We start from the raw sequence: 14,003 nt of genomic DNA on the forward strand, positions 1-14,003 counted from the left end.
TGTTTTCATGACACGCGAGAGGAAACATTCCTCCCACTGAACATTTGCTAAGTGTCAGATCTTTTTTTTTTTGGTCCAGAAAAAACTCAGCGAAACGAAATGAGTGCCTCTGTGTGCTTGGTCAGTATCATGGCTCAGCTCATTAATCAGTTAATTGATTGGTTGATTGGAGGTAATTGGTTTGGTGGCTTATCAGGGAATACTGTTAAGTGAATATCTTTGCTCACTTAGATTGCTGTAGATGGTGAGACCTTTAAAGAGGAGTAAACTGGAGAAGCTAAAGAACAACTGATGAATTTATGAGTATTTAAATTCATCAATAACAATCAACACTCACTGAAAGACTGTTTCTGTGTCCGAAAAATGTAGTTGTCATTTTGGTTTCTGATATATCTTATTTTATCTGTTTTCACAAGGTACAGGTGTGATCCAATTTTTTTAAAAAAATTTTTAGGGATGCACGATACTGGATTTTTGCTGATATCTGATATGCCGATATATCGAAACCCCTTTTGACCGATACCGATACCGATAATCACAAGTTTGTTCGTTATTTTCACTGTAAAGAAAGCTAAGTCTATCCTGTACTGGAATTTATATGTTACTCTTATTGTGACAGTTTTATTTGTTTAAGAAACGCACATAAAACAAGACAAAAAACATTTGATTTTACCATAAATAAGAAATGTATTATTTTTTCAAACTCAAGACATTCAGTATTGAAATACAGAAAAATATTTTTTTTAGATCACATGAACTTTAAATGTACAATGCATTTTTAAACATAACCAAGTTGCATTTGATTATTTTAGAGCTACTGTAACAACCTGGTGACAGACACAGAGCTCTGCAGTGCAAATAAATGAAGTGCTACATTTTATTTAAGGAGCTTATTTTTCAGATGGAAAATAATAATAATCCTAACTGAATAGCACCTTATCGGCTGTGCATATCGGCAGAAATTTTCATATCTGCCGATACCGATAAACGTGTTTTTAAGCTTTTATCAGCCGATACCGATATTGTGCCGATAATATCGTGCATCCCTAAAAATTTTGTCTTTTTTTTTTTTTTTTTTACTTTCTTTTTGTCAATAACTATTGAAAAAAGTGAAGCACACCCCTTTTTATTGTGTACATTTTTGATGCTTTTCTTTTGTCTTTTTTACAGCTTGGTGTTTCTGTTTATAGTACGGGTGCACCGATCACAATTTTTTGGCTGATCACCGATCACCGATTACCGATCTTCAAAAAGCCTGACCTGCCGATACCAATTTGGGCCAATTACAACTTTTATTTTTTATAACTGACAGCATATACCTTCAATGTTCCAATCTTATTTTATTGCAAATCATTGAACAATACCTGTGAAACAATAAAATCTTTAACTTAAACAAACAATAAAGCGTCCTGAGTTTTAGGTCGCAGAGCAAAAAGCAACAAAGACTGGCTGTCAGACCTTCCTGGAGGTTTATATGATCAGTTTCAGATGCAAGGATGGGCCGATCATCGGACTCCAAAATTAAGGAAATCGGCACCAATTAATAAGTGCATGTCTAGTTAATATTTTACCTATATCTTTTACATATGGATTGTTTTTAATCCAGCTGCCCATCAAATGTCGGCTTAATAAAGGTGGAGCTGGTTGATTGAAATTTGGTCTATTCCTGTGAAAAAAAATAGATAAACAAATCCATTGAATATTGAACACAGAAATTAAAAAATACTAAATGTTCAAACCTCCAAATATGTAGTTTGGAAAGTGGAAAACTTAAAACCTGACAAAAGTAAAAATTAACCATTGAATTGTTAAAATTGATTTTGTTTTATGTTTGATGACTTTATTTTCCTTCATTTAATGTAAATCAAAAGGAATATTTCAGCTCTAGTTGCCCTTGTTTATGAGGATCATAACTGTTCGTATAGTTCACATGACCTGTAAATCATTAAGTCATCAATGTTGTAAAATTGACTCTTACACTCATTGTGTTGATACTGACATGATTTATGTCTCTATGTCAGGGTAAAATGGGGATAAGGGAAGCTAATGAGAGCCGCCTTCACCTCATCAGAGTGAAACACTCATAACACCGCTGAAACGAGACGTCTGTTCAACTTTACAGTTTTAATCCCAGCGACGAGGATGCTGAATCATGCTATCAAGCTCTGCAACTACACCGAGCCCTGGAGGATGCTAATGGGGCAAGACAGTTCTGCTCTTTAGAGACCAAGCTACCTTCTACTCTAAGAGGATCTCATCTGCTCACAGCGATGATGGGAGTAGTAATACCTGAACATTTTAATAAAGCAGACACCAGCAGTAAAGGTTATTGGAATGATGATTTCTCACCAGATCTTGTGGACTGAATAAAAGTGTAAAAACATGGACGAGTGATTCACATCTTCTTGCTCTCACGGCTGATGTAATCAGTAATTGCCTAAAGCACATTCCCACATACGCATCTGAGTCATCATCAGTATTGTTTCAAACTGGCATACAGTATAGTGGGTTGTTTTAATCACATTATAACCACTTTAAAGAGACTTTAGCTTGCTCATTATTATGCAGAGTGAGTTCACAGTAGCTCATCCAGGGTGTAGGTGCAAGACTCCTCTTTGCCACACTCCTCTGTATGCAACCTCCTGCTGCTTTTAACAAGGAAACACATTTTATAAGGAGCCTGATGAAAAAGATTACCCCACAATGCGGATACAAATGTATTCAGTCTGTATCTCTGGCTGTGGTCAGTAATAAAGTTATGTGAGCCAGATTTTTGTATACATGCTTATAACTTCCTCCTATTACTCCTCCCTCTCTATCATAAGGAGAGGGAGGTAAGCTCAGGGGTTAGGCTTGGTTGACATTTGAAAATGTTTGATGCTGATGAAAATCAAATGCATCTTGTTCGGAAAGTGTTAAAGAAAGGTCTCAAAAAAGGTCTTTAGGTTCAGAAAGGGTTTGACTTTCTCAAACGGTATCTTCATAAAATCTCCAACAGTTAAGTTAGAAAAATTAAGACAGAATCCCTTCAAACATTTTACAGTGAGCTCTTCAAGCCACATCCCCCCTTTTTTATTTTAAATTACAAACATGTTCCTCTTTCTTGTACGGTCGTGTAGGGATGGGTACCGAATTCAGTACTTTTAAAGGTACCAACCAATTCCTGTCAAAAAGTAACGATTCATGTCAAATCAAAAGGTACCATGTTTAGGTACCTAAATGCATCCTTGTGACTGTGAGGGAGTGGACGAGATCAGGACATAAACACAGCATTGCAAGCTTATACAGAAGAATAAATCATTTAAAAAATGAAAAAACAATATATTTCATTATTAAACAAATTGATGTTTCTATATTAAACAAATTGATATTTTTTACCACATAAACACAGAAAAGTACCAAAAATTGGTACTGTACTAATACCGATTGCAAGGTACAGGGCATTGGTATCCACCTGTTATTTCAAATGTGAAAGCTACCCATCCCTACAGATCACACTCTGATCTGGCCAGCTCTCTGTATTTCAGCATATTTTCTTGATGTGCATGTCTGTGTTTAAATGTATTGGTGTGCATTGTTCAGCTCAGTGCGTATAAAAAATGAGGGATCAAATTTACGGAACAGAAACACTGCTGCAGGTTTTTAACCTTAGCCTTGGGTTCTTTGAGTTTGAACACATCAAGGTATGCTGTGCAGAAAAATTTGAGGATCCTGGTTCTTTTGGTGTATTGTGTTATTGCCAAGCAAACTATGAATTCCTCCTGATGACAACAAATGAAAGGGCAGACTATCCTGGATCTCATCTGCTGCCATGGACAGCTCAGCCTCTAACTCACACAAAAACCAGACAGAGAGACTGACTGAAAGAGGCTGCAGGACAGCACTAGACCCAGAATTTGAGAAACAAGACGGGCAATTAATTTCCTGGAGTAAAACACCAGTTCATATGTAGCACACAGACAAAATAAAGCTGCAACCAGAATAGATCAAGGAGAGGAAAGAGGGAGGTTTCTGCTATCTGAGGGGGCAGCATCCATTCCACATGAGTTAGTGCAACGTGAGGAGAGACGTCCAACAGTTATTCAGCTCCCAATCTGCTGAGAAGACCTGAGATAAAAACGACCCTGACCTGGCCACTGTTAGGTGGACTTAAGAAGACAGTATGACAGTATGTTTGGGCAGAAGGTAATATCATTCTTAAGAAGCCCAAACAACACCATAAGGACTGAATCTGACTGCATCCTTACCAATTTGCTCATATTAGTGAGCACAGATGGACAATATGATGAATCGCCAATTCAATATTTTGGTGCATATTTATGAGTTTTTTGATTTCATGCTGTATTTTTGCACCACACTTCGGTTCTTGTCAGTGACTCGTCCAGCTATGTGTTTGAACTCAGGATCTTCACCCACAGGGCAGCCCGGGGTTACTGAGCATCTCTGTTGTCCCATTAATAATGGAGCAGGAGTCCAGCTGACTGCCGACACACTATATAATACTCGTCATCTCCAGGCCAACCCACACACACACACACACACACACACACACACACACACACACACATGTCAAGCACTAGAGCGTTGGACATGGGTTGTTGTTGTGTGGCATGCTGAGGAGCAGTTAGAAGAAAGGCAGGTGGTTCATTGCATGTGTGATGTAACACTTCTTACTCTGCTCTGTGTTATCATGGAGAAGGTGATTCAAGCTTTGGAAGCCAAAGCTCCATTCAGTGAAGGCTAGGTTTATGCGATGCCTTCAAAGCTGCACTTTAAAGCAATCAAAATAACAAGATGAGGCATGTGGGCTGGATTGGGGAAGCTCTGAAATATATTGAGGTAAAACTGATGTAGCAAAGTCAGTGGACAAGTGGTCCCATGTACAGAGGCTAGCTTCTGGGTCTGGGTTCAACTTAGATCCCTGGCCCCTTGATGCCTGAAATCCCTTCTGTCTCACCTGCCACACTAAGCTATCCTTTAAATAAAGGTAGCCTAGAGAAATAATCGTCATATGTGTTCAAGTATGTTTTTAAAATTGCTATCTACAAGATGGCAAAAAAATATATATACATTTTGATGTCTGAAGCCTCAACTTTTAAACTGAAAATACAATCAACCAAAAACTAAAACTAATAGTATTTCTAAAGCAAGTGTTTGAGCTCTAATTTAAAAAAAATGATGTCAAAATTCTTAAGATATATTTGACCCTATATATATAAATTTAAAGGTGCAGTTACACAGTCAAATCTATTCCAATATTATAGGTGAAACTAGGTTTAATGTTTACTGATATAATACAACTTCTTATGGAGACATTAGGAAGGGTAGCAGTAGGATCCAGAGCAGCGACAGAAACCACTCTCCATCTGGATGGGAGCACTTGCTCTGCTCGATTGTCTCCAAGACCCCAGACCCTCTTTGCAGATTCCATTATTAAATGTCTTTTTCTTTTCTTTCAGCTGGATGCCCCTTTGAGTGATATATAGGGGGCTAAAGCAATCTCGTGTTACATTTCACAAGGTGACACCAGCTCCTACACTGACAGCAATACAGTATCAGTTCATACTCAGCTATGGGTCTGCTGCTGTCCGAGGTGCTGAACTGTTATATGCAAGTGTGTTTGTGTGGTTACACTACCTGATTATGTCATCGTTGTGCCCAAGGTAAAATTTCTGCTTGTGCTCCCGGGTGTTATACACAACTCCCACACCGGCGACAAAATAGACTATTTCCTTGGCGGCGGTGTAATACAGGTTGTTGCGGCACTGATGTCCCCGGTATCCGTACACCCACTCCAGTCTCAGGTGGCAGTTGGGAGCAGTCCTGTCAGCCATGTCCGCACTTCCGTGTCTGTCTCTCTGTCGCGATCACGCAGGTTTTCTGAAACAGTGTCATTCACCAAAAAGGATTTATTTTAAGCCCGCGTGCCCCATTAGTTCCGTTGCATTTCCACCAGTCCAGCTCGCGCGTTGAAATTGGGCATTTTCGAGGGTCATAAGAATTTAAAGTCTTCCCGTCTGACGAGATGAAAACTCGTTGTCTCTGTGGGAGAAACAGGTTTCTAAGCAGCTGTTTTCATTGTGAGAATCGTCTCGTACTTCCTCAGCCCGGGGCTCGCGGTCCTCTTCGACACAGGTCAAAGCTCCTGTCAAATCCTACAAAGATGGAGCTGCTCTGTTATTCCACAAGCCCCGCCCACAATGACGGCGAATCAGCCTATTAACCAATCAGATCCTGTAAATCATGCTAAAGAGGAAAAAGCAGGAGGGATTAATTTAGTTAACGCAAAAAAAGTTATGCTAGGTTAGAAACCACTCAAGAACATTTAAAGACAGAATCAAATCTTGCTGGCTTTTTTTTTTTTTTTTTTTTTTTTTTTTTTTTTACAAAATTCACTCTTTTGTAGCATACATTTTGGCAGAATACCATCTTCAAACAATTATGAATCAAGAATCAATATACTTAATTAATCCCATTGGGAAATATGGTATTACTATTGCTCTTTACATAATACAACAGTTGGAAATGAGATGAATAGGGTCGTACAAGAAATAAGTAGTAGGTATACAATGAATTAAATAAAATAAAACTACTATGTTGTATTTCCTCCTACTGAATTTATGTTTGGATTTATATTAAAATTACTTTCTTATAATAACAATATCCTGCGCACATTTAAGAGTACTTGCACATAATCAAAATGATAGCTATGTCTCTGCTTATTGTGTTTCTTGGAAACACAGAAATCATCTAAACTTTTATATCTAAGTTTGTAAATTAAAAAATATGGTATTGAAAAGAAATCCTTTAAAACTCAACAGCTCTCTTCACTGAGAGAAAAAAACAACTTATTTCCCAAACAGCTCAAAATGTTCTGAAATGAGGAAAAATAATTCAATTTTCTCAAAAGGCACTTTCCTCATTCGGTTTACATTGCCTTGCGCACCATTATAATCATAGTTAATCCTTTTATCTTACTGTACCAAACAGAAACTTTTTTCCTTTCCATAAAATGAAGATGAAATATACTGACAAAGACCTGGAAATATGAACTTGTAAAAGGTAATTTTTTAAGATATAGTTCACAAAGGACCAGTAACACTACAAACACGACATCCGCGCATACAGCAATGACAGAGTAAAAAATTACATTTTAAGTTGGTATTATAAATATCACCTACAGCAATTTGCAGCGATGTAAACGGATATGCACAACCGCCAAGTTATCTCTGAGTTCTACCATTTAATAAAACGTTTTATTTTTTTTAATTTATTTTATTTTTTTAACTGTTTTGTACTGAGCCTGTTTGGGCTTTGTGAATCCAGTTATAATCTGGTTTTGACCTTTACTTTACTTTTATTTTATTCAGTTTTATTTTGGTTTTTATGCGGAAATTGCGCAGGGAGAGACCCGCCCCCCTGTCGTTGCTGAGCGACAGAGGAAGCTTACTGTCGTCTCTGCTCCTCTGAACAGCTTGTTAGCCAACTACTACACTGATTTTTGTCGACGGAGCGATGGAGGTGACGATGGACCCTATGTTTTTGGCGTGGAGCTATTTCAGGAGACGAAAGCTTCAACAATGCTCTGATATTTGCTCTCAAATACTTCAAGAAAACCCGTACGACCAGGTACTGTGATGTAGTTAGCTGGGCTAGCCTAGCATGCTAGCGATTATCCATTAGGAAAAGCCTGTTTGTATGCTTCCATTAACACACAGGAACTCTATAATCCAGATTAGTAAAGTCCCTTTGGTTTTACAAATTGAACTTTTAGTTACTTTTCCTGAAACAGCATTCATTCCTGCCGTCGCGGGAACACACTTGTAGTCGCTACTTTACCTATTACAGTTTTGATTCTTTTTCTCTGTGCTCCGTCTTCATTTTATTTTTTTCCATTCACACCCATCCTCATCTGTCTTCTTCTTCTTCTTCTCGCAATAATTTACTGCATGCTGACTTAAGGACTCCTCCTTGCCTATCGCAGAGGTAACTGTGACCATAGGCTGTAATCTTTTTCATTTATTTTCATTCTTAATCATTTGAATGGTACAACTCAGTCCATGGCTGCAACAAGTAGGAGGTATCCCAAGGAACTGATATGAGTGATGCTTTGTGTTTTGCAGGCTGCGTGGAGTTTGAAAACTCGGGCTCTTACAGAGATGGTATACATCGATGAAATTGAGGTTGACCAGGAGGGAATTGCTGAGATGATGCTGGATGAAAGCTCCATAGCTCAAGTAGCACGTATGATAAAAAATCTTACATTAAATTATCTTTGGATCATACAGTTACTAAGTTGAACTTTTTTAAAAAAGTAAATAAGCCTTTTTTTCCAGGACCTGGGACATCGCTGAGACTCCCTGGAACCAGTCAGGGTGGTGGTCCTTCACAAGCTGTCAGGTATAAGACGATGACATTTCTAACACTGAAAAGAACTCAGATAAAGTATGAAATAAGTTGCCTGAGTCATCTTTCTTAATTCAAGGCCAATGACACAGTCAGGCCGTCCTATCACAGGATTTGTGCGACCCAGTACACAGTCAGGGCGTCCAGGTACAATGGAGCAGGCCATCAAGACCCCACGAACTGCAAGCACTGCACGGCCTGTGACCAGTGCTTCTGGTAGACATATTCGCCTGGGAACTGTAAGTAAATTTGAGAGCAAGTTTCTTCCTGCAGCAAATGTAAAGATCTGTATCCAACACAATAATGATTACTTTCCACAGGAAATTTTGTATTAAAACCAATAATATGGTCAGTTAATGCTGGTTTAGTATAATTAGTTAGTTTGATTAACTGTTTTTAAGTGTTACTTCCATTTCATTTGACATAAATGACACCTCTCCAGTGTTGGATGTCAATGATTCTTTTACCAAGTTCTTTTTGCTGAATTTGCCTTAGAGACGGTATGAGACTTTTATCATGACATTTTGCCCTGCTGTTTCTCTAGGCTTCAATGTTAACCAATCCAGAGGGACCATTTATAAACTTGTCCAGGCTAAATCTGGCCAAGTATTCCCAAAAGCCAAATTTATCCAGGGTAAGGCTGAGAATGTTACTTTCATCAAATTATTCAAGATCATGTGTGTAACATAAATGTTAAGTAACCATCGTTGTCCCTCCCAGACTCTTTTTGAGTATATCTTCCATCATGAAAATGACGTTAAGAATGTAAGTGTTGCTTGAATCTTTGTGAGAAAGAAAAATAAATTGTGGTTCATGTTTAGTATGTCGGCTGTTGTCCACACATCATAAACACTCTCTGTCCTGTTAAGGCTTTGGATTTGGCAGCTCAGGCTACCGAGCATGCTCAGTTCAAAGACTGGTGGTGGAAAGTTCAGCTAGGAAAATGCTACTACAGGTGAATAACTCATAAACATTACAGTTTGGTGACTTAATGTTACCCACTTTTAACAAAGTTTTTATAATAATGCACACATTAATGTGTCATTTACAGGCTTGGTTTGTATCGGGAAGCAGAAAAACAATTTCGCTCAGCTCTAAACCACCAAGAAGTGGTGGACACATATCTCTACCTTGCAAAAGTAAGGATCATTGTACCTTTCCTTCACATTACAGGCTTTTTGCACAAGTATAATACTCTTCCTATGACCCAGCTGTTTGCTTACTAATAAATCTTGTGCATGTTACTCCTCAGGTGTACCAGCGCCTGGATCAACCAATCACAGCGCTCAACCTTTTCAAACAAGGCCTGGATCACTTTCCTGGTGAAGTTACCCTTCTAACAGGAATTGCCCGGATACATGAGGTATAGTATGTCACTATTGTTCTTGCTGTTAAGTCCACCCAGTCCTCCCTCCAGATACAAGGGAACCATATGCTCCATGTACTGTATTTTGTGCTGTTGTCACAGGAGATGAACAACATCTCATCAGCCACAGAGTACTACAAAGACGTTCTGAAGCAGGACAACACTCATGTCGAGGCTATTGCCTGCATCGGCAGCAATCACTTTTACACTGATCAGCCTGAGATCGCTCTGCGCTTCTACAGGTCAGATAAGCTCTGTGTGCCATGTCAATATTGAACTGTCACATTATGTGGAAGGTTTATCCAACCTGGGATTCATTAAGCTCCTCTCCCCACTAGACGGCTTCTCCAGATGGGGGTGTATAACTGCCAGCTGTACAACAACCTGGGCCTGTGCTGCTTCTATGCACAGCAGTACGACATGACTCTGTCCTCGTTTGAGAGGGCTCTGGCTCTGGTGGCCAATGATGAAGAGCAGGCGGATGTCTGGTATAACATTGGACATGTAGCTGTGGTGAGCTAACAATCGCTGATCTCTCTACAAATAATAATCACAAGCTTACATCATTTACTTAAAAAGGATTGGGAAAAAGTTCATGTTCTGTGTTTACAGGGCATTGGGGACTTGACTCTGGCCTACCAGTGTTTTAAACTGGCTTTAGCTTTTAATAATGACCATGCTGAGGCATACAATAACCTGGCTGTGCTGGAGCTACGCAAAGGCCATATCGAACAGGTAATATCATTTTTAATCTCTGTAACTTTTAAATTAACTTTTAATAATAAGAAGTATACGATCATTGGTGTCCTCAAAGACCCTCTAATATGATGTTCTGAAGCAGACTGCTTCCGCTTTTAAACAGACATTAAGATTAAATTTGGAGGTAGAAATCCCAGAGAATATTTTCTGGTTACTTCCATGCATTTATACAGCTAAATGCCATCCTGTTAGCTTCATGTCATGCTAACTCAAGCTCAGATAAGATCAAGAAGTAGAAAAAGATCTACTTCTTTGATGTCAGCTTGATTTGTATCCACTTTTTGCCTCAAAAGCTTATTGCAACACACTATCATAACATGAAGGCAGATAACCTTAAGTGACTCCTAGCTTACAAAATGTCAGAGTTGTGTCTTCGGTGTCTGATTTTTAAGACGTCCTGCCCATACCCAGGCACAAAAAGTAAGAAAAAAAGCTGCAATTCAGAACAGATTTCTGCTTTCTTCCTTACATCAGGTACAAAGTGTCAGAGATGTCAGTGTTGAGATCTGGAGTCACAAATGGTGTTTCTGTTGGATCTTAATTCTTTAAAAGTTAAAGGCTGTAAATACAAAGTTGTCTATCCCTCCAGTCCAAAGCCTTTCTGCAGACTGCTGAATCACTGGCCCCTCACATGTATGAGCCACACTTCAACCTCTCCATTCTCTCTGAAAAGGTAATGTCTGTTCACCTGCAAAATATAATTTCAAAACTGCCCATTAGCCAAAACTTCAAGTATGACCTCCATGATACAATTTGCTAAACTGATGCTTTGTGTTTCTGTCCAGATTGGGGACCTTCAGAGCAGCTATACTGCAGCACAGAAGTCTGAGGACTCTTTTCCTGAGCACGTCGACACTCAGCAGCTTCTAAAGCAACTTCGCCAGCACTTTTCTGCGCTGTGAGCAACAGGCCAGATTCCTAAAAATCCAAGCTGTGTGGTCTGAATAGAAAGTTGACTCAGGCCAGAGACGCTGTTGTAGTGAGTAAAAGGTAAATGCTTAAAATGCTGGCAGGTCAGTCAGACATGAAAATGTAGCTCTGGTCCTTGTTAATGTAAAACAAAGGTATCTCTGCACTAAGTTAACACTTTATCATGGTGTTGCATTTGGGTATGACTCACCTCATTTTATGTCTTTTCATTTGCACTTTTTTGCCATTTTTCCCATTCTCCCCTTTTTCTACCCCCAGCAACTCTATTACCAGGTATCTGTATTGTTCCCACCATTCATATATATTTCACTGGATATAGAGAGGTTTAAATTATATTTGAAAACTTCTGGAGGCTCTAATCATTTATTGCTTTGACTGCATTTAAGGTTGGACACTGTGTCACAGCATCCTTCTGTTGAATGGCGGTGAAGACATACCCCTATATTTATCATAGCATCAAACCCAAATTTTAGCATGACATGATTTCTGAATACTAAACTCCTCGGTCAGTCAAGAGAAATACTTTGGCTTCACTTTTGTAGACTGGAAATGACACCCATCGTTATATTCATGCCAGTGATTAATTGTCAAAGTAGTCTGCAACAGCTGAAAGGTTTATTTCACATTTCAATACTCTGATTGCTGTGTTTTTCATGCAATGAGCTGGTTATCTGAAAGCATTTCAAGTATTTATTTTAATGAACTGGAAACTTGGTGTTCAGCTCTGGTAGAAACATGTACCTTTTGTATGATGTAAAAGTTAAGACTTTATTTATTAACTTGAATTAAGAAAAAACATCATTTTATTAGTGGTTTTACAAATCTGAAGTATTTTTCAAATTTGAACCTTTATTGCTATTTTTTAGTTTCAAAAATACTGACAATAAAAGAACAATTTGATGCCAATGGGATTGTTTGTTTACTAAGATTAAAATGTGTATTTGTAACACAATGACAAAATTAGTTTGACAACCTTGGTGCCATTTCGCAAATCCATTTCAGATGATAATTGCATGGAGCATCATTCCAGGCGTAAAAGGGGTTTTGTTTCGGGTATGTAGCTGCACAGTCCTCATTTCCTGCATTGTTGGGCTCTCCAGTATTCCAGAAACTGAAACAAATGACAGGTCAGGTTTTGTTGGGTTAATGTCAGCTCTTTGGGGTTTTTTTGGAAGTAATTACCCTTCTGCTTTTAAGAGTGGCATGAGAATGCAACTGTTACCTTTCAGTTAGTCTTGTTCCATCCGTCCATCTCCAAGTCCCTTCCTCATCCACGTCTCTCAATCCGATCCAGAAACCACTATGGGCCATCATACTCACGCCGTCATAATAACCTTTTATCAACTCGGTTACTGCCAGCTGACAACATCAGTACATGTACACACACAAACACACAAATATTCATTTATTTTGTTGGAAACACCTTCTCCTGTTAAGAAATTAGAACAGAGAGCAAAAGTGGCCAAACTATTGGCATTCCAGATTTTGTCCCAAAATATCCATGTGTTTCTAGTGGAGTCTTACATTTTTCTCTCTGCTGTTAATCATTGCCAAGTCGCCTCCTTGCTTCCTGCAGAAGTCTCTGGCATCTTGCCATGATCTGCGTGCTAAAACACTGGAGAAAGCGAAGTAGTAACACACGGAGCTTATGAAAGTCCATCCAGCTAAACAGTGTCTGCAGCCCTCCTCTGTTGGCAAAGAAGGTGGAATGATGATGTGTTATTGGTCAAGCCACAGTAACCATGTATTTAGACACAATCAGACCAGCTGTTAAAGTAACAAATGATAGAAGAAGAAAAAACTAAAGCTCTTACTCAACATTGGCAGATGTGAGTTGAGTGTTGCAATTTCAGCTTGAGTTCTGTCGGCCTCTCTTTCATAGGCTTCACATTTTCCACTCTGGTGTTCGATCTCCCATTGGATAAGTTGCTTCTCATAAAGTACCTTTGCCAACTCTTTCTTGGCTTCATCCCTTCTTTGTACCACAGTGTTGTAAGAAGTCTGAAGTTTGGCCAACTCACTGTTGATGTCCGTAACTAAATAGAGCCCATCTGTAAGTTTGTAATCTGTAAGTGGAAGAGACACTGTTACTCAAGCAAGACCCTAAAACTTTAATTTAAATCATCCCAGTACAATAACAGAAGTTAAGTGTGTTCATTTTTATATTTTATTCCCTCCTGTTCTTGTCAAACATAGTCTGAACACATACTGAAGAAGAAAGATTAACAGTCAGACGTCATACTGCAAATAGCTCAGAAGAGGGCGCTCCTGAGCTGTTGAGAGATACTGTCTTGTGGCCATGAGCATGTTTGTAAAGATATAGACAAAAATTATCAGATATGATGTAAAATTATCTTTTTATTTAATTAATACTGAAATAACTGCCCTCTAAATGATTTTTGGGAGTGCAAACAAGCTTTTATCAGCATCTATAATATATGTAGTCAACATAGCGAGTTAGCCGTCACTTATAGAGAAACAGTAGCTGTACATACTGCATGACATTAGCGTACATTTAGAATCATGTTTTTCATGTAATTCA

The 14,003-nt window shown here is 38.6% G+C and overlaps 2 protein-coding genes across 2 annotated transcripts in view; one reads left to right on the top strand and one right to left on the bottom strand.

Moving 5' to 3' along the window:
- eml5 (EMAP like 5) overlaps positions 1-6,164 on the bottom strand; it is a 46,050-nt gene extending 39,886 nt beyond the window's left edge. The window contains exon 1 of the mRNA XM_074691754.1: positions 5,638-6,164. Coding sequence (XP_074547855.1) covers positions 5,638-5,834 — 197 coding nt within the window. The 5' untranslated portion in view covers positions 5,835-6,164. The remainder of the gene's footprint in view (positions 1-5,637) is intronic.
- A 1,268-nt stretch (positions 6,165-7,432) lies between these two features.
- Positions 7,433-11,967, top strand: ttc8 (tetratricopeptide repeat domain 8). Its single transcript, XM_074692838.1, has 14 exons — positions 7,433-7,629; positions 8,124-8,244; positions 8,337-8,400; positions 8,486-8,645; positions 8,951-9,040; positions 9,127-9,171; positions 9,276-9,361; positions 9,458-9,545; positions 9,659-9,769; positions 9,875-10,014; positions 10,111-10,285; positions 10,385-10,507; positions 11,121-11,204; positions 11,317-11,967. The coding sequence occupies exons 1-14, from the start codon at positions 7,516-7,518 to the stop codon at positions 11,431-11,433; spliced, it is 1,518 nt and encodes a 505-aa protein (XP_074548939.1). The 5' UTR covers positions 7,433-7,515; the 3' UTR covers positions 11,434-11,967.
- The last annotated feature ends 2,036 nt before the right edge of the window (positions 11,968-14,003 follow it).

Source organism: Halichoeres trimaculatus, unplaced genomic scaffold (genome assembly GCF_033239565.1).
Source record: "Halichoeres trimaculatus isolate MK-OKI-2021-1 unplaced genomic scaffold, fHalTri1.1 fHalTri1_scaffold_17, whole genome shotgun sequence".
Lineage (NCBI taxonomy): Eukaryota > Metazoa > Chordata > Actinopteri > Labriformes > Labridae > Halichoeres > Halichoeres trimaculatus.

Excerpts from the sequence above, each read along its gene's own strand:
- ttc8 (XM_074692838.1), top strand. The coding sequence starts at position 7,516 with ATGGAGGTGACGATGGACCCTATGTTTTTGGCGTGGAGCTATTTCAGG. Across the intron at positions 10,286-10,384 it reads ACATTGGACATGTAGCTGTG|GGCATTGGGGACTTGACTCT; the intron begins GTGAGCTAACAA and ends CTGTGTTTACAG. Across the intron at positions 11,205-11,316 it reads TCTCCATTCTCTCTGAAAAG|ATTGGGGACCTTCAGAGCAG; the intron begins GTAATGTCTGTT and ends GTTTCTGTCCAG.